The 21,574-nt window shown below is 45.2% G+C and overlaps 2 protein-coding genes across 3 annotated transcripts in view; one reads left to right on the top strand and one right to left on the bottom strand.

The window, feature by feature from the left end:
* The window catches only part of LOC121595590 (phosphoglucomutase-2), a 58,307-nt gene that overhangs the window by 24,457 nt on the left and 12,276 nt on the right, over nucleotides 1–21,574 (top strand). The window lies entirely within an intron of this gene.
* Nucleotides 71–20,941, bottom strand: LOC121595594 (START domain-containing protein 10-like). The gene is made up of 5 exons (XM_041919675.1): nucleotides 19,827–20,941; nucleotides 11,092–11,398; nucleotides 3,167–3,305; nucleotides 2,779–3,049; nucleotides 71–2,700 (listed from the first exon to the last, which is right to left on the bottom strand). Exons 2-5 carry the CDS (start codon nucleotides 11,381–11,383, stop codon nucleotides 2,200–2,202), a joined length of 1,203 nt encoding a protein of 400 aa, XP_041775609.1. The 5' UTR covers nucleotides 11,384–11,398; nucleotides 19,827–20,941; the 3' UTR covers nucleotides 71–2,199.

The raw sequence follows: 21,574 nt of genomic DNA, 5'->3' as shown, positions 1-21,574 counted from the left end.
GAGAGAGCATAATATGTTTCAACAGTCTTGGTCATCATGTCGTGGTAAGCAATCTGAGCACATAACGAAGTTCAATTCAACACAATCGGCTTTTGACTGATTTTATTTCAACAACCTACAACTTCAACGTAATTACACAGCAAATGGGAGTTTCCTTGTTGCGTGCCTAGGATCGAGCCCACCCAAAAAATCCCCCCTTCCGGTGCACACAGGTGCACCCACTGGAGCAATTTACCTACTCGCCTAAACGCTCCACTAATGTCACACACTCTACGGTCAGTCAGTCTGCTGCTGCTGCTAATCAACCATTACAATGAGTGGTGTAAACCCTTCACACGAAAAATACATAACTTTACCAACTGACATACATACAGCACACGCACATACATACACTTACATACACTTACAATTAAAAACTGTGTCCATTGATTGGAAAGAGATAGTTCCAGAGATGGTAGCAAAAAGGGCGGGGAACAATCTGCATGTTGTTGGCTAATGTTAGTGTAGTTCAATGAGGCCTGCACACCTTGCACACCAGCGAATTGGAAGTGCGAATTTGATTGACTCCGTTGCGCTAAGATCATGTAAATGTTGCGAATTTCTATTCCGAGGCAAAGCAAGATGCACTCACATTCGCAACACAATCGGCTCCAGATTAGGCGAAATTATATACAACTTCTTCTGTGTTAGGTTTTGCTCTGACTAATCACAACGCGACAGTAATTGGTTCGTCTTTGATAAAAATCTGTGTGTGTGTGGTTCTTTCTCTCTGCCGCTCTGATTCGCCCCTCCTGTCTGTCTTATACTCTATGTTTTCATCATTGGTTAGCTCCTAGCTAGGGTTTTATTTCCTCCCATATTGTTTTACTTACAGTCTACAAGTCTGATAGGTTTTTGTGTGTGTGTGTTATTCTCATAAAGTTATTTCTTACAATTTGAAGAAAGTGGGAAGAAAGGCCACAGGAAAGGGAGGGGGAGACTTACAGTTTCATTGTAATTTGTATGGTGTAGCGGTAGTGGAAAAGTCTTACGCACTAATTGTCTTTCGCGCCTCGATTTGCTGTTTGGCTATCTATAAACCATCCGCACCGGGCTCTTCTATTCGTCTGCCCTTTAAAGGTTCGTCTTTTTTTTCTTTTTCGTATCATCAACTGCGAATTGTCTCACTCAGTACCACAGTACACAGGTTTAGAAGGTTTAGTACAGTTTTTTTTGTTAGTATATAGCACATATTCGTAACGCGTTCACCCATATGTAACGGTGTAACGGTGTGCGACTAGGCTTTTCTCTAAGTATGTTATCACGTTGTTTCCGATGGCTGTTTATGTTCGTTTGTGGTTCATTTTTCAAACAAGATGTACAGTTTATACTACTACTTTTATTTTATACCTCTATCCTCAACAACACGGTTCTAACAACACATTTACAGTTTACGGTTTACTCCTGTGGAGAAAAGGAAGTTCTTATGTTGTGTTAGATATCTAGTCGCTATTGACCTTTATTTACATCAAAGTTTTGAGAAGCATTGATACTGGAGTTGAGATAATGTTAATGACCAGACGAGCACACTTTGTTTTGCAACATAAAATCGATGCTTTGAAAGAGGATTTTAGTTTAAAGAGTTATCGAAATCATTAAAATCATCATGAAACAAGCAGTAAGGTGCCAAATGTAATGTTTTTTGGTAATAATTTGATGAGTATTACGTACATTGTTTTAAATGAATAAGGAAAGCAGCTAAAATTCTGATACAACTAAGCTGCTCCAAATACTTCTCCATTAGATTAGATCTATTTAATGGTGTAGTGTACGTGCATAAATCTGATCGCAAAAGATGATCGCTAATGTAAAGATACAACCGACCTTGCTTCTGCTGCTCTACCAAGGTAAACACTTCTCTACTCGTTTTCAGTTGTTATTTTAAAAATCTCGTAGATTTGTTTTTCACGAAAGCTTTTAAAACGTTCTTCCGTGCTCGTATCGTTCGATTATTGTATTTTGTTTCATTTTTTTAAACTCCTCTCTTCTCCTGCTTAAGGAAGGAGCGCTTTCACGTCGGGCGATTGATTGATTTTACATTCGATTGTACATACATTCCTCCGTCGTTCCCGTTTCGATGCATAATACTGATAGCCTGCAAATCCATTCCAACAACCCTCAACCCTTCAACATTCTAACCCGCTTTCCAACTACAACTAACTAAAACTTCAAATTCAACAACGACCTCCGCTTGGTGAGACCCTTTTCCTTTTTCTCCTTCTTGGCCAGTGCGCTCTCGGCAGCGGCCGCCTCCTTGGCCGCCGCTTTGCTAAGCTTTTTGCTCTCCTTGGCCGCCGCCTTTGCCTCCTTTTCCAGCTCTTTGCTGCTTTTCAGGCCCTCCTTTCCGTCCTTGCCCTTGGGTTCCTTGGTATCTTTCTGCTTCTTCTTCTCGTCCTTGCGCTTCTCCTCCAGCAGCTCCTTCAGATCGTCTCGCTTGGGGAATTTGGCCTCCTCCACCACGGGCGAGGAGGGTGTCGATTGGGCCTTTTTGTGCAGTATCGGCAGCACGCGACCGTTGGTTTGCGTTTTGAGCTGGGGTAGCTTTCGCTGTGCTGGAGGTTGCGGTGTGATGGGTGACGCCTGTTGGCTGGGAGCACTTTTCGGGCTGGAAACTGTAGCTGCTGGTGGTAGCGCGAGTGGAACTGTTACCGTATCGAGACACTGTGCAGAGGAAACAAAAAGAATAATCATTAATTTACTGTAATGGGACATATTTTTTTGTGTTTTTCTCTCGCTTACATCATCGATCGATATCCGTGGACAGCGAATCTCCTCCGGAAAGCGCCAGGGTTTCCGCAGATGGGGCTGCGTCAGCTTCCAGCCCGGGTACCCGAGGGCCGCCTTCTTGAGATCCTTTACCATGCGCGGTCCGAGCGTGTGCGTTACCTTGTTCACGAGCCAGGGCGGCAGCGTACCTTGCGGGTCACAGTGCGCCACGTACTTAAGTATACAGCCAGTCTTTGAGTTTTCGTTCGTTCGCAGTACGAATCCGGTAATGTACGACATCGCGCTGGGATAGCAAACAGAATGGAAGGGAGGGGAAATTAATTAGCAAAAAGGTGAACCATTAGAACGCGACAGACAACGTAAGAGCGACACGAGCGTTTTGTGCAAATATTGTTCCTACCGTACGTAACCCTTCTTGGGAGGATAGTTCTTGTGGGGGACCGAGCGTGAAAGGAGCATCTGTTCGCCTTGGGGCCCCGTGTCGAGCCACGATCGTTGCAGCACAAAGTCTCGCGGCTTGAGGGGCGGTGGACAGGACACTATCAGGGGGAGAGCAATAACAAAAAAAACGGAAAATTATTCACCATACACGCTTTGTTTTCCTTTTGCTTTCCTCTCTTCCCGCATCCATATCAAAATGATACACCATGTGTAACGGGAGACGCAGTAACAGTTGTGGTACGAGCTTCGTTCATCGAAACAAATTCACTTTGCATCGCAAATGTAGCGTTGTTCTGCTGTTCATACGAAGCGAAGGTAAAACACACCAGAAGAAAGCGTTTCAATTTGCATCCAAATGCAAAATGAGCACGCGTATGAAGGATGGAGTGTGGCGTGTTGGGGAGGCTAAAAATACAAAGCAATGTATATTTAACCATCGGCGATGGCATAAATAAGTGCTTTTGCAGCGCTCGAATAATGGGAACTGCAATAGATTCTCGTTAGAGCGGCAGTGTTTGTTAAATTTGGCCGAAAAGTGCCTGTGAAATATGTACTCAATGTCGTTTTTTAAAACAAACATGTTTTGATGTCCTTTTGGTCGCGTCTGGCCCGTCCATTGAAATTGCTCCATATTCATAAATTCGCAATATTGATATGGTCTTTTTTAACATTCCAGCAGCAAAAAAATCCATCACAGCGTTGCACCACACCATCACAGAAGACTGCATGGGAAGTTTTAGGTGCAACAAAAAGTACAAGCACAACCTATGATGTGAGCCAGAAAGTTCAGACAATCGGTGTGTTTTTTTATGAACCATGAATGAAACATGAATTTACTGTGGCATAGGAACACGTCCCTGCTGTCCCTGTTTGCATTCTCCCATGCTTCCCTGCCGTGTCGTGCATAGGGAAAATGCTAATTCACGTAATTCAATACAGTACACAGAGCATGAGGGAAATGCAAAAAAAGACCACAAAATGCACGTCGAGTGGGGGCCGAAGGTGAAAAGTCAAGTTGCAGAAATAAAACAAAATCGGTTTTTAGCGGCAGAGGGTGGGTTTGAATATTGCAGCGCTTTGAGCGTGCTTTTCACGTGAGCGAATAAACCATACATTCGGGCGAATATTGGGCGGTTTTATTAGCCCTCACCAATGCCGTTTACTGTCGGTAAACATTGCGATGATTTTAATTAACTTTGGGTGTGTGGGTGTGAATGTTTTCCCTTCATTAAAGCTAATTGCATGGTGATCGTCGCTGGTGCAGTATTGATTTTTGAGCTGTGGAGTGTGTACAAAGCTTTGCCAAGTTTGATTATTCGCTGAAGCTTTTTACTTTACGCCTTTCCTAAAACATGCTAAGGTGAACGATAAATTTAGCGAGAAGTATTACAACCCTACCCTGCAAAGCTACATACTTCTTCGATGGCACCATTAAAATGCCAAGTATTTAATGCATGCAATCGGCCTTCACTTCAACATTCTTCACCTTGCCTCACTTGCTGCTCCAGTGGCTGTGGCGAAGACTGGTAAAAAAAGGGAAACTCCCCCTAAGCACAAATAAACACCGACGATAGAGGCCCCAAGGCACCGCAACGCCGAGGCACGCTATATCGAGGTTTAATAAACTCGTAAAATGTTTTTCAAGCCCCCCTGCCTGGTGCTAGAGCCTACCGCGCGCCATTACATTCTACCCAGCAGCAGCTCGTTCGGCGAGTTATTCTTCAAGTGGCTTTCTTCGAAGCATGTCGAAGGGCGCCGCGCATACCGCAGCAGGGTAAATATTGTTAAATGGTTAAAAACATGGTTGAGATTATTTTTTTTTTGGCCAAACCCTGTAAATGAGTGCTGCGGGAGCCTTTTTTTGCAAAGCACGGGAAATGTGGCATAAATACTTGATCACACTAATTTCACAGCGTTGAAGCGTGTTGATAGTGGGTTGAAGGAGGTTTGGACGATTTAAAGAAAGGTGTATTAATGGAGCATTACATCAATTAAGTGCGTGAAATGGCAACGACACCATTAGATAGATGGTTCGTAAAAATCTGTTTTACCATGTTATATATATGAACGTATCATTCTGGAGTCGGAAGTTTCTCTATCGACTACAACGACTCCGTAAGTGCTAAAGTGACTGCTGTCCTGTCTCTGTCACCTCTCGGGGGAAATGGCAAAAGTGTAATGCTTTATTGACAAAGTTTTCAGCGTTATGTTTAAATTACGACATGCGGAAGTTTAACTTTTTTTATTTCAGTTTGAAAAACATCCCGCAGGGAAATGTATATGTTCCTGGGCGGGCTCGTTCGGCTCGTTATTTTGCCGTGATGGGAAACGAACTTCTGGAGGAACCGTACTTCCAACGTTTTGATGATTTGCTGTTGTTAAACTTAAGTTGTAATTCCGGAGCATCAAAAAAGGAGAATAGATTGGGATTTTCTAAGTCTGGAGCAATAATTGCGCCATATAATAAAGCTTATTAGAATTGTATTATTTATGGGAAAATGCAGGAAAAACACACTTGCTCATCTCCTGCTCATGTGTCTTTTTACTATCGCTCGAGCTGGTATGAATAATATCGAGTCATGCGGGGTTTAGTATGCTAATAGAGTAATCAAACGATATTATTCCACATTTTATGCGAAAAGATACCCCGCGCTGTCCCTTTCCCTACCATGGATGATGCATCATCGCCATACACAGAAGAACACGAGAGAAATTCATGAAACCGATGCTAATCCACTGGTGTGCATGAAATATGAGGCCCCCCGGAGCGCGGACGTCTGTGTATCGCACCTCGAAGGATGTTCGAAAGTTCGAAACACAAAAGACGGAGAAACAGTTTTTTTTGTTGCTCCTCTGCTTTTTTTTGGCGAGTGTTTTGTATTAAATAACAGAAACTCCCTGCGGCGGCTTCGGTATTGAAGCGGGCGATCGAGTGTTAAGCAAAAAGTATCAATCTTTATTCGCTTATGTTTGTTAATTTTATTTCGCTGAAAGATTGGCATTTGTTTTTTGTGTTTTTACTTTTTAATATACTCGGATGTACAGTTTGAACTTTGACCTTGAAATCAAGCAGCTACCCAAACCCAGACCCAGATGACAGCTTTATAGTTGTTTTTTCCAGGGTGGAAAGCCGTTTTATCTTGGCAAGAATCTTCCCCCCGAAAGATCAATTAGCACAGTGGAGAGGAAATTTAGTCGTGGTTTTGCATACCGTCCCCAAAAAAGCTCATCTTCTTTTGGTTGCTTCCTTCGTTTATGTCCCTGCGGCACATTTCAAAATGTTGCTACCAAAACCAACAGCATCAGCGGGAAAATTTGAACAGCAGCCACAAACCACCACCGCCTGATTCGCTGTGTAATATAGCGTCGATTGCCCGTCGTACACTGCTGCAATGCTATGTGGCTGTAAATTCAATTTGTGGTTTTCGTTGGGTTTCGCATCCCTTAGCCCTCTCTTTAGCGCCCAGGCCGGACTAGTAGGGTCGGTCGGCTCAGCTCAACCAGAGAAACCTCCTGCTTTTGACCCTACTTCACCCGGGAGGGGGAGGATGATGTTATTAGATTTGAGCGGTTCCAAGAATATTCTGCTCCATTAATCGGTTTACGAGAAACCTTTGCGATGGCCGCTTGATCGAGCGAGAGGGAAAATTGGCTTGAAAGAAGGAAGGAGCGTAAAGTGATGATGCGTGTGTAAGGATTAAATCCACTCGAAATTTTTGTATCATAGTTACTGTGTACGTGTGTCACTGTGATGGAATAAATCGGTGTGTTGCATGGAAAGGCTTCAGGAAGAACAGCTTTTAGGAAAGCCTTCTGATTACTTCCACATACTCATGCGATTCGTTTGATGGAATTAAATCAACTGTAATCGTTATTGTCGCAAACAATATTATCCTTCAAGGTTATATTTGATTAGGAGAAGGTATAAACATGTTGTACCTACTAAAACTGCTTCAACCTGTACAAATACAGTGGAATACTCAGCTTACCAATATCAGTTTCTTTATTTACCACGAGTTACATTCCGAGAAATTGTTTTTCAAAACCTTATTATGACAATCATCCTAGCTTGTTCCTCATTATGTTTTTCTTCTACAGCTTATATTCGTGAACAAAAAACCTTGGCGGTTTGTGAGAATTCCCCGGCACTCTTAAATTGCTTCACAGCCATCAGCAAAAAGCATGTAACGGATCAATCATGCTCAGTTTCTGGCTAACAAGACGAGTAATTTTATACCGTAAATAATGTCCTTTCGGTTCCGCCGTGTGGCGGTCGGCAAACAAACACACGCACAAAAAAAAACAATACCCGCACTCACAAGAAACACTGGCACGCTTGTCCCGGGCACACCAGCAAAAAAGTGCCGTTTCGTGTAGCATTTCCCCGGTACCATATTTCCTAGGCATGATGTTTCATGTTCGCTTGTTAAATCCCTCCCAAAGCGGTAACAATATATAGATTGGAGTGGTGTTGTGCGAAAAGCACAAGACTTACCGCCGCAAGCATTCTTGAAAGTTTCGTTGGATAAAAACAAAATCCAGCCACAGAAGCGGAAGAAGAGAGATAAGCCAAATGGGAGGAAGGATGGGCAAGGCTAAAGTAAACTTCACGCTGGTTCGCGACCGGTAACGAAGCGCACCGCTGGTTTCAATTAAGATCGTGCCTGTGTTTTATCTTTAGCTCTTTTAGCGAAGTGCGGTTAGGTATTGCGTTATTTTTAGACTCCCTTTTTGGGGCGGCGAGGAAATCGCCTTGGTCTAGGAAACCGCCCGAATGCTGGAATGTTTCCCATTTACCCTCGTTTCCTTGTTGAATGTAGTCCAGCTTTGCTCCATTTCCTCTTGCTGCCTATATTTGCTGCACAACCAAACGGGTCGTCGGTCGTTGGATCTACGTTTCACGATTATCCTTCAAAATCAGGGCACACCAAGACGGAGAAGGAAGAGAACATTTTCATCACCCCATTTGTCTCATCGGACGACACGATCGTTTGTGTTCGAAAATAATCAAGCACAACACACCGGTTCGACGGGCACACAGATTAGGGAAGCAAGCGGGTCTACTTTTCCGTGGGCTTGCCCGGATGAAAGCTTACCGGCTACAATATTAAACAATATTCTCAACAACCTTTTTTCCGAGGGCATTGCCCGAACGCTTTGCCGGGTCATCGAAAGATTGCTTCAAAGTAGGGATAAGTGAGGCATCCCAATCAACTTACAAGCGGCCTGCTTGGTCTCAGGGGAAATGATTTTTCAATCGTTTTGGAGGGTTTTGAAGACAGCTTGAACCGCCGTCCCGGATTTGCGTACCATTATGGTGGATTAAAATGGTTAAGGCTTAGTAGGGAAAGGCTTTTTGGGTGGTTTGCAACGTTTTCAATGAAATTGATTCAAAAATCTTCGTTGAAAATTTGGCGATAATTTTGTGTGTGGTAAGATGTTTTCCTTTATGAATAAAAAATAAAAGATTTATTTATTCTTTGCCTTTTTAGTTGGTTGAAATCCCGTTAAACTTGTTCTATACTTCTGGAAAAATACATCAAAATGAAACGTTCTGTTTGGCTGATTATGAGACCTTCGTAATTGGTGACGTGACCAGGATAAAAGACAAGAGCGAAAGAACTTTCCGGTTACCCTGGTTACAAAATAGAATTTCCATCAATTTAACAGCTTGCTTGCTGTCATTACTAGTAGCTTTAGGTCCTTAAGGACATTCCGGCATTATTAATGATTGTAACCAGCCAACGAACCAGCAGAGCGTTAAGACGAACCTTAAGGCTGCTTACAAATCGGAACATTCATCAATTTTCTCCACAAATAATGAAGCACTCTCTACCGGTGTACCAAATGCGAACCATTTCCTGAAATACCTGCCTCGCTCGGGCTGCTTAACGCTGTGCTTTTCACAAAACGTTGTTGTTACAGATGCGTATTATCGGTGTTCACTGATCCGTTCGTTTTTCCGACTGGAAGGAGGGAAGAGGATGCGTCTCGAGAAGCAAAGTAAAATCCCAAGCAGTTTAAACCAATTTACATACTTCAATCTTACACACTCCCGGGGCGTGACAGAAATGGCTGATGGCGGTGGTGGTGGTTGGAACACATTTACACATGCTTCCGGGCACGAGAAGCTGAACCGACTTTGGGACCGAGCCGGTTTTGTTTTACTCCTCGTGTGTGTGTGTGTGTGAATTTCTGATTAGTATCTTTATGCTGAGAAGAAGCAAAATCAAAAGACTTGTAAAAGTACATGTCGGCAGATAAAGTGTGATGCTGCGAGGAGATGTTCGCGGAAGGAATCGAAATCAAAACCTTGCCTTGCACACAACGCTGTGTTTGTATCGTTCGCGTTTGTGTGGGAGATCTTTCGCTGCCTCGTTGTGTAGCGGATGTGCGAGTGGGGTTTTGCAAGTTTTATGCTGGCGCAAGTACAAGTGCAAAAGTTTCGTTCTCGTGCAGCGCTGGTTTTACATTTCTTGTGGTAAATTTCGTTCCGATCGTGAACTTTTCCAGCCTGAAACTTTGCCCGGGAAGCGCTTTTCGGTGATTATGGCTTAGCTCGGGTAATTTCGGCACGATGTAATAATTTCAAATTAATTTAAAGCACAGCTTGAGGGGGGGGGGGTTTGCGTGGTAAATAAAGATCAATTAATTGTGAGTAGTAAGCAGAGCTTGTCTAGGTTCACCTCGCGATGGGTTTCACGTTTCCCGTCAGGTTGTTGGCAAATTATCAGCCCAGGTTAAACCACATCGCACATTAACGTCATCTGTGACGTAGGTCATATTACCTGTCTGTTTGTGGAACGGATTGTGCTAATGTTTTTCCGGCCAAAAAAGCCACACATCCTGCTGATCTTGGGGCGCTGATCTTAAAACCTTCACCCGTGGCTTTCCCGCATTAGCACAACCGGCTGTGCTCGCTTAGAAGCTGCAAATGTTATTACCCTTACGCCAGCTGGGCGAATATGATGAAGATGGAGGAACTCAGCCTGCTAATGGTGTGTAAATCTGCGTTACCCGTGCCCCCGGCCCGTGTCTGGTATGTTTTCCGCAAACACGAGAATGTACAGGTGTTATGAAAAATTAATTTACACAAGTCCCCATTTCGGGTAAAGTCTTCCTCCTTCGCTAGAACCTTCCGCGAATTCGGTACCATTTATGGGTGGAAGCTCTGAGGTGCAGGGAGGTCGGTTTAACTGGTTTGCTACGAACACACTCACACATACAAAGGCTGACGCAAGTTGTGCTACAAGTGAATAAATAAAGCAAAGGTGCGCTTTCGCTTCGCAACCCCAAAGCTCTCGCTTCCCCAGCAAAGTGGCCGGCGGCCCAGGGTCGTCATCGAGTCTGATCATGGTCGGTGAAATTGGGCTTTACGACCTCACCACTCGCGTAATCACCTCTGGGATGGGGAGGCAAAAAGTGGCCCGATAACGCCACCGTCGCTGCGAAGGTGAAAATGGGACTCTCTCATGACGTATTAAAAGCGTTAGGCTTAATGGGACCTTCACTCGGCTAACAAAAAATAAAAAAAATAAAAGAAAACATAGCGTTGGGTGTTGAATGGAAAACACCACCTCCTCCAAACTGCAGAGGATTATGTTCCCCCCCCACCCCCGCCTTGGCCGCACCGTGAAGCTGAAATCAGACAAGCGAAACGAACAGGGCCCGATAAGCGCGTGTTCGGTTTATGGGCCCCATCAAGTACGTTATCGAACGCTTTATCTCGCGTATCCGTGGGCGAATAACAACACCTTTTTCCCGAAACATTTCACCAAAATCTTCCCTCTCTCCCCCCGCAGCACTCCCTTCCCCGCAATCATTAATCAAGCGATTAAATGCGCACAGTGCTGGAAGTGTGTCGACGGGCTCGGTATCACTCACTTGCGTAGTAACCGACGTCATTGTTGACGTTCAGTATGCCGATTTCCTCGCTGGCGAGCATGTGCGAGTCCCACACCTTCCGGTAGTCGGGATCGTGCAGCACGTCGAACACGATGTCGGCGGTGACGTCGGCAAACTCGGTGTGGATCTTGACCATGTTGAAGTTGCAGCCGGGCACGGGGCGCGTGTACACCTCGGTGTCGGATTTGGACAGCTCCAGCGTCCAGCCGTCGTGATTGTCGACCAGTCGTTTCAGCGCTTCGAAGTCACTGTCGTCCGCTATTCGTGCCATTCGGGTGCCCTTTTGCTGTGTGAGAGAGAGACAGAGAGAGAGAGAGAGAGAGAGAGAGAGAGAGAGAGAGAGAGAGAGATGAAAGGAAGAAATGGGAAATTAAAAAAAGAGAACAAGGCGGTACTACTGCTGTCTTGAAAACGTCAACAAGGAAGTAGCGAAGTGGGAACCAAACCCCAACTGGGATGAAAATGATCGCCCACAAATACAATAACCAGTAGTAGCGACACAAAGAAGGAAGTTGAATGACTTCGCCTTACTCCTCTATCCCACCGGTATTGAAACGAAACTTTGGCCGGCAGGCCGTAAATTCCTAATCGAGTTAAGATATTAATTCCTCACGCAGTCTTTAGCCCCATTTCCTCGGCAATCCCCGTAGCGCTTTTGCGATGGAGCAACGTTGGCTGTTGCCACCCGTTTGCCAGTGACGCCGTTGCGTTGGCAGTTGTGTCGCTATTTGGGAGGTGATTTGGTGGAAGCATATTAGACGAAAGCCACGCGCTGGTGAAGCCTTGCGATGCCGATTTTCCGAAAACATCAATGGCACAATAAAGCCTCTGCACAATCAAACTGTAACCTGGCTGGGGAGGGCTGTGGAAGACGGGATGGAATAAATTTTAATTTATTTCATCACACAGTTCAGGGCTCAGGAATGAGGGAACGAACCGTTTGTTGTGCTTAAAATTAGTAAGCCGGCTATTTCTGACTTTGTTAGAGGCTGTGAATCGAATCTCGGGCGCGTTGGAATTAGACACAAATACAGTTGACTTGAGTAAAACATGAATAAAACGATGTCAGTTGCTGGAAAGCTCAAAGGAAACTGGGGGTTTTTCTGTCTTTTACCCACAACACAAGCTGCTCCCGCGAAATGGGATGTTTGCCGAATGTCCGTGAAATGTAATTAGCTTTCATTAAAGATGAAACGGACGAGCGGGCGACAATAACGATTCGTCGAAAATCTAATTGTCCAACATGTTTGTGTCAGACCCGCTAGAAGGGAAAAGTGTGTTTGTTTGTGTGTAAACGTGATTCATGCTCTCTGTGTGCTGTCTGTCCTGTAGATATCCTGAAAGATATCTGTAGTTATCGTCGTTTTGCCCTCGCACGCTCAATTCAATTCGATCCGAATGACACTTTGTCAGCGTGTGTGGCGGCGTCCCCTCCCCGGCGCGAGGATTCATTACTTAAATGGCGTTAATATTGCACGGCACGGAACCAAGGTTTTAGTGAACGCCGTTACAACCGAACGCTTTATATTAAGTTTGACGTGAGCGCAATAAAACGCATTACGCCTGTTTACGGTTATTGCAACATTCATTTTATTCGGTACGATGCGCACCACCACCCAGCGCCACGGCATTCGGGATGCTCTCCAGGCACACTTTAGACGGTAGTGTAAAGCAAGCTTCTCGTAAAGTATAATTAAGGTTCCCCTAGTCGAGTTAGTGTAGTGCAATTCATAAACACTTCCTCCACGCTCCGGCCCAACTATCAACTGGTGGTATAAAAGGAGCACTGAAAAATAACAAAAAATCGCATCTTGCTCTATATAGCAACGGCCACTGGGGTAAAGGCACTACGGGCTGGTGGGAAACTCATTTTCTGGATGGCTCGCCGGAAATGAGAAGAGTAGTAGCGAAGGTCGTACAGAACGATACCACGGGGGTACCGCGGGGTCACGGGTACGCCTGGAATAAAAGCCCCCCCGTTTATGATTATCTGTTTTACCACTCGCGGGGTCCATGGTCCGTTCGTCCGCCGTCCGCTATCTCAAAAGTGGGAAAAAGCTTACGGTGCAAAAATCACAAAACTGTTCCACATGTTCCCCCATGTTCTCTGTCGGTGTGCGTTTAGAGTGCAACGGGCTTCACTACTGACACGGTGCAATTTAGTCCTACACTCAGTTTTACACGGTGTGCTACCTTTTTTGAGCTGAACTTCATAGGTAGGGAAAAGTAACGCTCGCTGCTGCTGCTGCTGCTGCTACTGCCGCTAGTGTGTAATCTAAACCGTATGAACTATGAACGCGAAATCTGCTCGGTGCAATCAACGATGTTACACACAGACTTTAACGGACGAGGCTTTGGACGCTTCGTGGAATCCGCCTGTGATGCTGCATGTGTTTTTGAAGTGGATAAGGTAAATTTCAAAGAATATTCACATCAAACCCTTTTTGGGCTCGGAATTTGCAAGGGTTTTAACAGCAGCAAAAATTTGCGAGAAAATGGTTAAAAACAGTTCAGCTAAAACAGGCAATCAACTAATTATTCTATCTAGGAATTATTTTGTATGAAGTGGATCAAAGGCGCCCAATTTTACGAAAAAAAAGTTGTGTTGGTTTGGATCATTTTATCGATCGCGATTACTTTGAGTAAACTGTATCTAAATGACACTCTGTAGTCACTTTGGCCAGGATAAATAGGGTAAAACTTGTACAAGCTTGCAATTACATTGACTGTTCCGTGGGGCATAAAATAAGGTTATTTATTTTGGTACCATTAAACCGGCACGAAATCATAACGAAATCATTGCGCACCACCACGCTTACCGGGGAGGGTGTTTCCTGTACCAGCGCAGGCAAGCCTAGGTAACGTTTGAACGTTTCCGACAGCAAGCGCAAGAAGCAGGTGCACACGTAGCACAGTGCGTAGCAGCAAATCTTCATCCTGTCAGTGACAGCTTCCTTCGCCCTTGCGAGTACGACGTATTGCACCGCAGGCTCGTAAGGCTGCGTGCGTTGAGGTGGGTCCTTTCCTTTCCAGCACACCTTTGCACACCTTTTGGCATGCCCGCGTGAGATGTGTCATCGTGTTCTTGTGTGTGTTCTTTGCAACGAGAACCTCTCCGTATGGTTTGTTGGCTCTTTCAAAGTGGGGGGCGACGACCGGGTCGGATGAAAATGTTGTTAAATCTCGCCTCTCGCGGCGGTCCGCACCGGAAGCTGCCATACGCACGTTAAAACCTCCGGCACAGACACTCACATACACAACCGAGAGTGTACGTTAACTTTGTGATGTAAGATTTATGTTTCTGCTGCCATCTTTTTTTTCATGTGTGTGTGTTGCTCAGCTAGTAGAAACATACTCTAAACAAACCCATCCCACATGAAAATGCCTTCGCTATCTCAAAGACCTTTTTTCTGAGCCCTGCTGGTGAAGAATGTTTTGTCAAATCCGCCTCCAGTTTCTCTCTGTCCGCCTCAATACTCTCGAGGGGATTTATTGTTAAGCACAGGTGGCAAGAAAAAGGAACACACTTGCCCGCGGTGTGGTTTTACCCTGGTGACATTCGGCACAAAATCATACACCTCGTCCTGCGTCCTTTCTCGACCGGAACCGGAAATCAAAAAAGCTAGCCTTTGCAAAATAAAGCTCTGTAGCAATTCCGGTCGGCCCACGCGAGATTCGTTCACCGTGTGGGTGATGCTGAATACGAAGATGATGATGATGGTGATGATGATGTAGCAGATACATCGATAATGAGCCCGATTATGTTGTCCCGTCAGGCTGAAGGCACGATTTCAATTGGCACAATCAATGGGAAAAGGGTTCACGCCCACGCTGTGTGAATCCATCCGCAGCAACGAACACGACGATGGCGATGGCTTGAAAATTCAATCAAAAGATACGATTGGGTTTCTGTGTCCTGTTGTCTGCAAAACAACATGCCGTGTCTTTTACTGGGCAGAAGTCACACATGGTGTGAAACGTTGCTCATTTGAAAAGAAAAAAAACAGATTGTGAGCAAGAGTTTGCTTGTTTTTCCGCAACCGTAAAGCTGCTAATCAATTCATTCATCAAATTCAATGTGCTACCACTTCAAGTAAGGATGAAGTTTATGTTCACGGCGCCCTCTCCAACCAACGAACAAGCTCTCTTTCGTCCAGCATTAAATGCAGTACGGTCAAGCGTCAACTGTTTGTTATTAATATTGCTCATTTTTTCCCCGCGTTCCTGTCCCCTTCTTAACGTTGCTGGTTAATGGTCCGGTACTGATGCTATTAAAAGCGCCCCGTGCCAACTTCTTCCACTATTTTATGGGTGCCCATTTTCTTCCTAATGCTACCCCGGCACGCAATGTTCGGGCATGATATGATGGATTTAATTTTTGCCAATATTTCACATCCCCCTGCTGTCGCGCGTTCCTTTTGTTTTCCGGTATTTTGCTCCACTCCATTCAGGTGTTTGAAATTTATGAACACGCATCTTAACAATTTCCGTACTGAAAATGAACTGGGAGGAAAAGAACAACAGAAAATCTTTTTGGTGTGTGGTTTTTTGAGGAGGGGGAAAAACAACTCAAGTTCAAGTGATTTAGCTCGCCAAGGGCTAAGTTAAATGTTTGTTCAATGTGCTTTCCTGTTTCGGGTCCTGTTGAGCACATTTATCAAATTCGCTTGATGGTCTCTGCTAGCGATCGTGTAGCATATGCCTACAGACCATTATTTATTGCATCGTTCGATGGACAGAAATACTTGTCGAAACTGGACCAATACACGTTCTCTGTGGTGGTGGTGCTGATCGGCATAAAAATCTCATTATATCCTACAATAAACAATAGAGCACCGGGGAAAAAATGTTTATCCGTGCTGCTTTCCGTTCGCCTCGCGGATTAAGTGCCTTTCCATTCCACCCATCCATGCCGCGCCTCTTTTCAATAGGTTTCGATTTTGCAACTTTTACTACATTTTGATTCATTTGCTACCGAGGGCAAACACTTCCGGGAAGCTGTTACGCGAAAACGTGTCGGAAAAGTATTTTATCGAAGGGCCTCCCGTCCGTCCATTTCGCTCGCTTTTATGTACACTTGTGTTTGTGCACTCGACACATTGTCATTCAAATCGAACGTCACTTCTTGCGCGCCGTGCCCCACTCCTTTTTTGTTGTTTGCAACAGGGAAAGTATGAAACAAAACAAAAAAGGCACAAAACACAAGAAAGTGTAAACTGAATTTTCATACATCCGGCGGGCGGCGGGTTCTTCGTTCAGCTGAGTTCAAAGTTAGCAGTACATGGTTGAACCCCCGGGAGACGCGGCTGTTATGATAAGTTGTGATGAAGTTTTTTGAGTAAGCAATAGAATTAGAAGTTGTGCTACACACACAGCAGCGAGGTGCTGACAGCTCCGTGTGAAGCGCTTCGTCCGCACCGTGGCTCTACGTATGACACAAGTACGGCTTGCACGAGCACAGGTGCAGTACTATTAACGTCAACCACACTTAGGAAAGCAGCACCAGTTCGTACACAGCCCGGCTCGGAAAAGTTCGTCTCGATGGCACTTCTGTTGCGGGGTGTGTGTGTGTGTGTGTGTGTGCATGCGTCGGGTATGCTATAAATGATGCAGAGACGTCTTTCAAGTCGTTGGGCGGGTTATTTTCCCCAGCAACATACACTTAAACACACACAACCCAGCCGTGATAACTCCTGCAGGATAATGTGTCGCCTTTTGTCTGCACGATGCGACGGGATGTGGTGTATAAACTCTTACCCAGAAGCTGCACTGCACTCACGACACACAAGATTCTCATCGTGTCGTGTGTTGGAAATTGTTCTGGAAAATGCTATTATCTCTGCCAGCCGAGACGAACGAACGAACGTGTGGGTAGATGTGGCACAGCTTTGCCAGCACCGGGGCAGTAGGGTTGAGAGGAAACTGATTATCAATTCCGGCCAATGCCAAGCTGATAAGCGGGAAAATCGATAATTTTTCCTTGCCCATGCGTCCTCCCGCCTGGTTTTTCGTTCCCAGTGGTACTTCCCGGAAGATAAACGCCCACGTGGTGATGGTGGTGCTTTCTTGTCTAAAAATTACACTCTTATTCATACGGAACACTGCAAGCCATCGTAGTACCGTTTCACCAGTTGCTCGTACCGGAAGTTTTCCAATTATGGTCAATTTTGCGCACATTTCCTGCTTCATTAATGAACAGAGAAAATGACTGCGATTGCGCTTCGCTTCCCGCTGTCTCTTCGGAAATCAACACACAGCACAGGACGTGGTAATGTGATTCAAGTGAAAACTATATTTATCTACCCATTGAACTGCTTCCACCCGGAACCCGGAACTGTCTTATGAGGCTGTCAACTCACAGTCCTTCTTTTTTTTATTTATGTTTGCTTTAACCTACTTTTCTTCCTGACTTCAATCCATCTCTTGCTGATCATTCATTGGGTTGAAATGCCACTGAAACTCGATGCCACTTGACGGACGGAAATGTTGACAAATCAAGTACAACCTCTCCTGCTCGCTACCACCACCACCACCATCGCTGCCGGGAGAGGAAGCGAATGTGTTTGTTCAGCTGCTTCGGTACCATTTTTCTGGTTCGAGGCAAACAAATATGTGGGATGTAAAAGGGGGGGAGAAAAAGTAAAGCTCCTCCATGATGATGCCAATCTGGCGATGGTCCGACGTTGCTCGGACGGTTGCTTACTCCTCCTACTTCTAGTCGTTTATTTTGCTATAGGTTAATTATTTTGCGATCAGCAGAGCGTATGTGATGCTCCCGTCAATTGGTGCGAAGTAGCTTACCGCTGGCCCAAGTCACACTGCGTTATGGTGGAAACGAGTGATTGGGTGTTTGCTTTTTTTCACGCTTTTGGCCGTTTCTAGTAATGAAAGTATTTTTCTTCCTTTTTTGTAGGGCAAAACACATTAGCTAAAAGCATCTAGTGGAATGTTTTGTGGGCACACTTTCTCTTCTCAGTAACGCTTACTCGCCTGTAAGCAGAAAAGGGGCCTTTCATTTTGCCAGCGAAGCTCATAAATCATCTTATTGGAGGTTTTTTTTTCTTGTGAAAGCTTTTGCCTTTTTTATGGTTTTTGTTTTCAATGTTTCAATGCATGAATGCCTATCTTAGTTTGCCTCTCTCTTCTGAAGTCCGAACAGTTTTTGTATTTATTTAATTAAATTGCCATGTGCTATTATGTTCTGTAACACGATTCTAATAAGATACCAGGTTCAAAGACCTGCTGCAAAACAAGTATCATCACTTACAGGTGGCGTATTGCATGCTTCAATTACATTGTACTGCTCCATGCATGCAAACAAAACAAAAAAAAGCTCCACTGTTTGATATCTGATTCTTGTTGCTCCCTGCATAAAGTACCCGTTTTTTACCTTTTTTCCCCCCTACGATACACACCCTTGGCAGTGACGGAAAGGACGTGTCAAAAGATCGATACTGTTTGAATAGATTGATTGGGATTATGGAGATTCGTGCGATCGTATCGGGGAAACAAAGACAAAGAAAGCTGGTTGGTGTGTGTGTGTGTGTGTTCTTGTCTCGTCTCTACAACGTTCTATCACGTGAAGGAACATCTTTTTTTGTGTTCCATTACCCTCGTTGTCATTCAATCACGTTTTCCCACTTGATTCAACGTTCACATCCTCCTTACGGCTGCTTATAGAAACGATGCAGTATAAGCAGCATATTTTTCCATTTCCAATTGGTGACGTTGTGACACTTCTATTGGCGAATTAGTAACGAAAGCATAAATCATTAAATATTTAGCTGTATTATAGCCGTTATTTCGCTTGCATTATTGCGTGGGCAATTGAAAATCAAAACTCAAAACACGTACTGAGCGACAAACGCAGCGACTTGCCTGCTAAGCGACGCTTAGGGTACGTCCTTCCCTTCGCAATGGAGGCGCCTGGTGCCATGGAGACGCCCCGTAATTTGATTCTCGATACGTTGCGCTCTAACGGACCGGAATCAAGTCTCATTTTCTCACTTATGTTAATCAACGGCAAATAGTGGAGGTGCTGGAGGAGTAGTAGAAAAGTCATCACTCGTGCGAGGGGCAAAATCAGGCCACCATTTTTCCTTAGGGAGAAACTGTTCCGTAAAGGGAAACACGATACTTGAATGGTCTTAGCAGTAAGCGCGCTGCATGTTCGCCGATTGATGGTGATAAGGAAAAAAAAAGTTCTGTTGGGCTTACTCAAACTGGAAAAAGGGAGAAATAATCACACATACAACCTCGCCGCTAGTGTTCTAAAAGAACTCGTGTTACGTTTCGCGTTCACTGTTCGCAAGGGGGGACAGACACGACGCATTCCCCCTCGGGGGAAAGTATAAACCCAGACGACGAGGCCAATGGACTGATGCCAAATGGGGTGTGTGCTGCGGTTCGCGAAACAAAGCAGAAAAAGAAAGAAAGCCCACAAAACGCACACACTGAAGCGGGGCCGCGACTGCAGAAGCAGCCATGTGACGTTGCCGTGGAAAAGTTCTCGACGCGTTAAACACACGCAACAGTGTTGCGGTGTGGTAAGGTTGACCACGTGAGAACGTGCCGTGCTGTAGGCTTGCTGGTGCGCAAAGAAGAACGAACAAGCTATCCCGCTCTCCTTCTCTCACTCTCTATTTCTCGCATTCTATTGCACCCCCTTTTTTGCTTCCTCCAAACCGAACCGAGAACGAAACACCAATACTTACTGTCTGTGGATCCGTTTGCTCTCGTACTAGTTATTCTACGCTATACGCCTTGTTTTTTTTTTTTACTCGGCCTCCTTTTTGTGTTGCCTGCTTGCCGCGATTTCCTCGTGCCTTCTCACTCACTGGCTTTGAACTTTTTCCTTTGCTCACCGCTCACTTTACTCGGCTTTTCGCGACGCTTTTGCACCACAAAATTCGTACATAAACACACAGCGATACACACGCACACGCGCTCACCGCTGCACACGTGGTACGGTTTTGTGGAAGGGTTTTTGTACTTTTTTGTTCCACCTTATCGTCGACGTCGCATCACTTTCGGGCTGCTTTTGTGCTCCGGCTGTTTGCCCACTGCACCATCACACAAAGCGTTGGTGGTTGATCTACTACGCCATCTGCAGACATGGAGTTATCCCGTAGAGTCGCTACCACGCGGTGCAGGTTGATTAAATGCAGTTCGGAAACAAACTTGTCTGCATTACCAGGTGTGGTGTGGTGCCTCACAAGAAACGATGTGTGCTTGGGGTAATGCACGCTATCACTTCCGTTGTTATTTGCAACAGGATTTTGTGGAAATTAATTGGCTGACAGACACTTTGTTTTGGTTATTAATTGAATTAGGTTTTCTGCTTATTATATCATTTTATATAGGCCTCAGTAAAGCTCAAAGTAATGTCAGCGTTACTGACTATCTCTCACTCGAACTAATCCCAAATTATGGCCCAACTGCCCCTTCACTGCAGTAAGCAACCGTTCCGGGCCGAGCGTTCCTATAATCCTCATAAAATAGCACCGCCCAGCTTCACGGTAATCTCTATGGAAACATTCATCCTGCTCCGAAATTATCAGTCACAGCATAAAGCGCGTCCACAAACTTCACAAGACAAACACAAACGAAGCAAAGGAAAAAAAACGGAAAAATCTCACGCACCAAACTGCAGCATTTTCTACGAAAAACGCTACACTTAGAGCACGGGCGGCACACCAACACTATCAAAGAAGAAAGCCTCCTGTTCTGGCACAGCGTGACACGCGACGACACGTCGATGCGGCTAGCGAGACTGTCAGCGGTCAAACAGAAAACTACCGCTCCGATCCGAACGCAATGACGGTTAAACGGTTACTCCGCAAGGGCAGTTTGCTGCAGCATCGAGCGTGCTTTCTGTGAGCGTGCTCCCCTTCCATCACCCCCTGAAAGTATGCTATCCGCGAGCGCGAACGACCGTTTTCGAGCAGTTACGGTTGCGAAAGCTTCGGCGACTGCTCGATCGTGTGCGTTTACTAGGATGGGTGGGAAGAGTGGAGCGAGCGAAGAGAGTTGTGGTTGAGGTTGCTTTGCAGGAAGTAGAAATGGAGCAGTGGTGGCGCTTTGTGAATCGTTGGCTAGAGGGAGACCGCACCATCGTAATCTCTCCGTCTTTCTCCCTGAAACCCCTCGGTGGCTGGTGGTGGTGCCTGTTTGCCATTCATAAACATACGAACGAATCGCTCTTAGGAGTGTGTAGCAGCGCATGCCCGGCAAACCGGAGAGGAAAGCACACGGGTAAACACTGCACTGCACTTTTACTGCGGCCTCTGCAAACAGACGCTAGTTTTCTGGTCCCGTATCTCCCTAGAGGTGTTGTGCAGTGGGTCCGGCTGTGCAGTTTGTTTATCGGAATTGCTTTTCTGCAAAATTGAGTATTTACTTCAGTGTTTAGTTCCTTGTAGGATCTTGACGAATGCATAACAAATTTGAAAACCAATTTGTG

This window comes from Anopheles merus, chromosome 3R (genome assembly GCF_017562075.2).
Source record: "Anopheles merus strain MAF chromosome 3R, AmerM5.1, whole genome shotgun sequence".
NCBI lineage: Eukaryota > Metazoa > Arthropoda > Insecta > Diptera > Culicidae > Anopheles > Anopheles merus.
Note: the sequence above shows the minus strand (reverse complement) of the source record. Positions and strands in the feature narration are given on the sequence as shown.

Coding starts and splice junctions, on each gene's coding strand:
- LOC121595594 (XM_041919675.1), bottom strand. CDS start 11,383: ATGGCACGAATAGCGGACGACAGTGACTTCGAAGCGCTGAAACGACTG. Junction 3,306..11,091: donor TGACGTCGGTTACTACGCAA/GTGAGTGATACC, acceptor TCCCCCTGATAG/TGTCCTGTCCACCGCCCCTC. Junction 2,701..2,778: donor CACGGATATCGATCGATGAT/GTAAGCGAGAGA, acceptor TCCTCTGCACAG/TGTCTCGATACGGTAACAGT.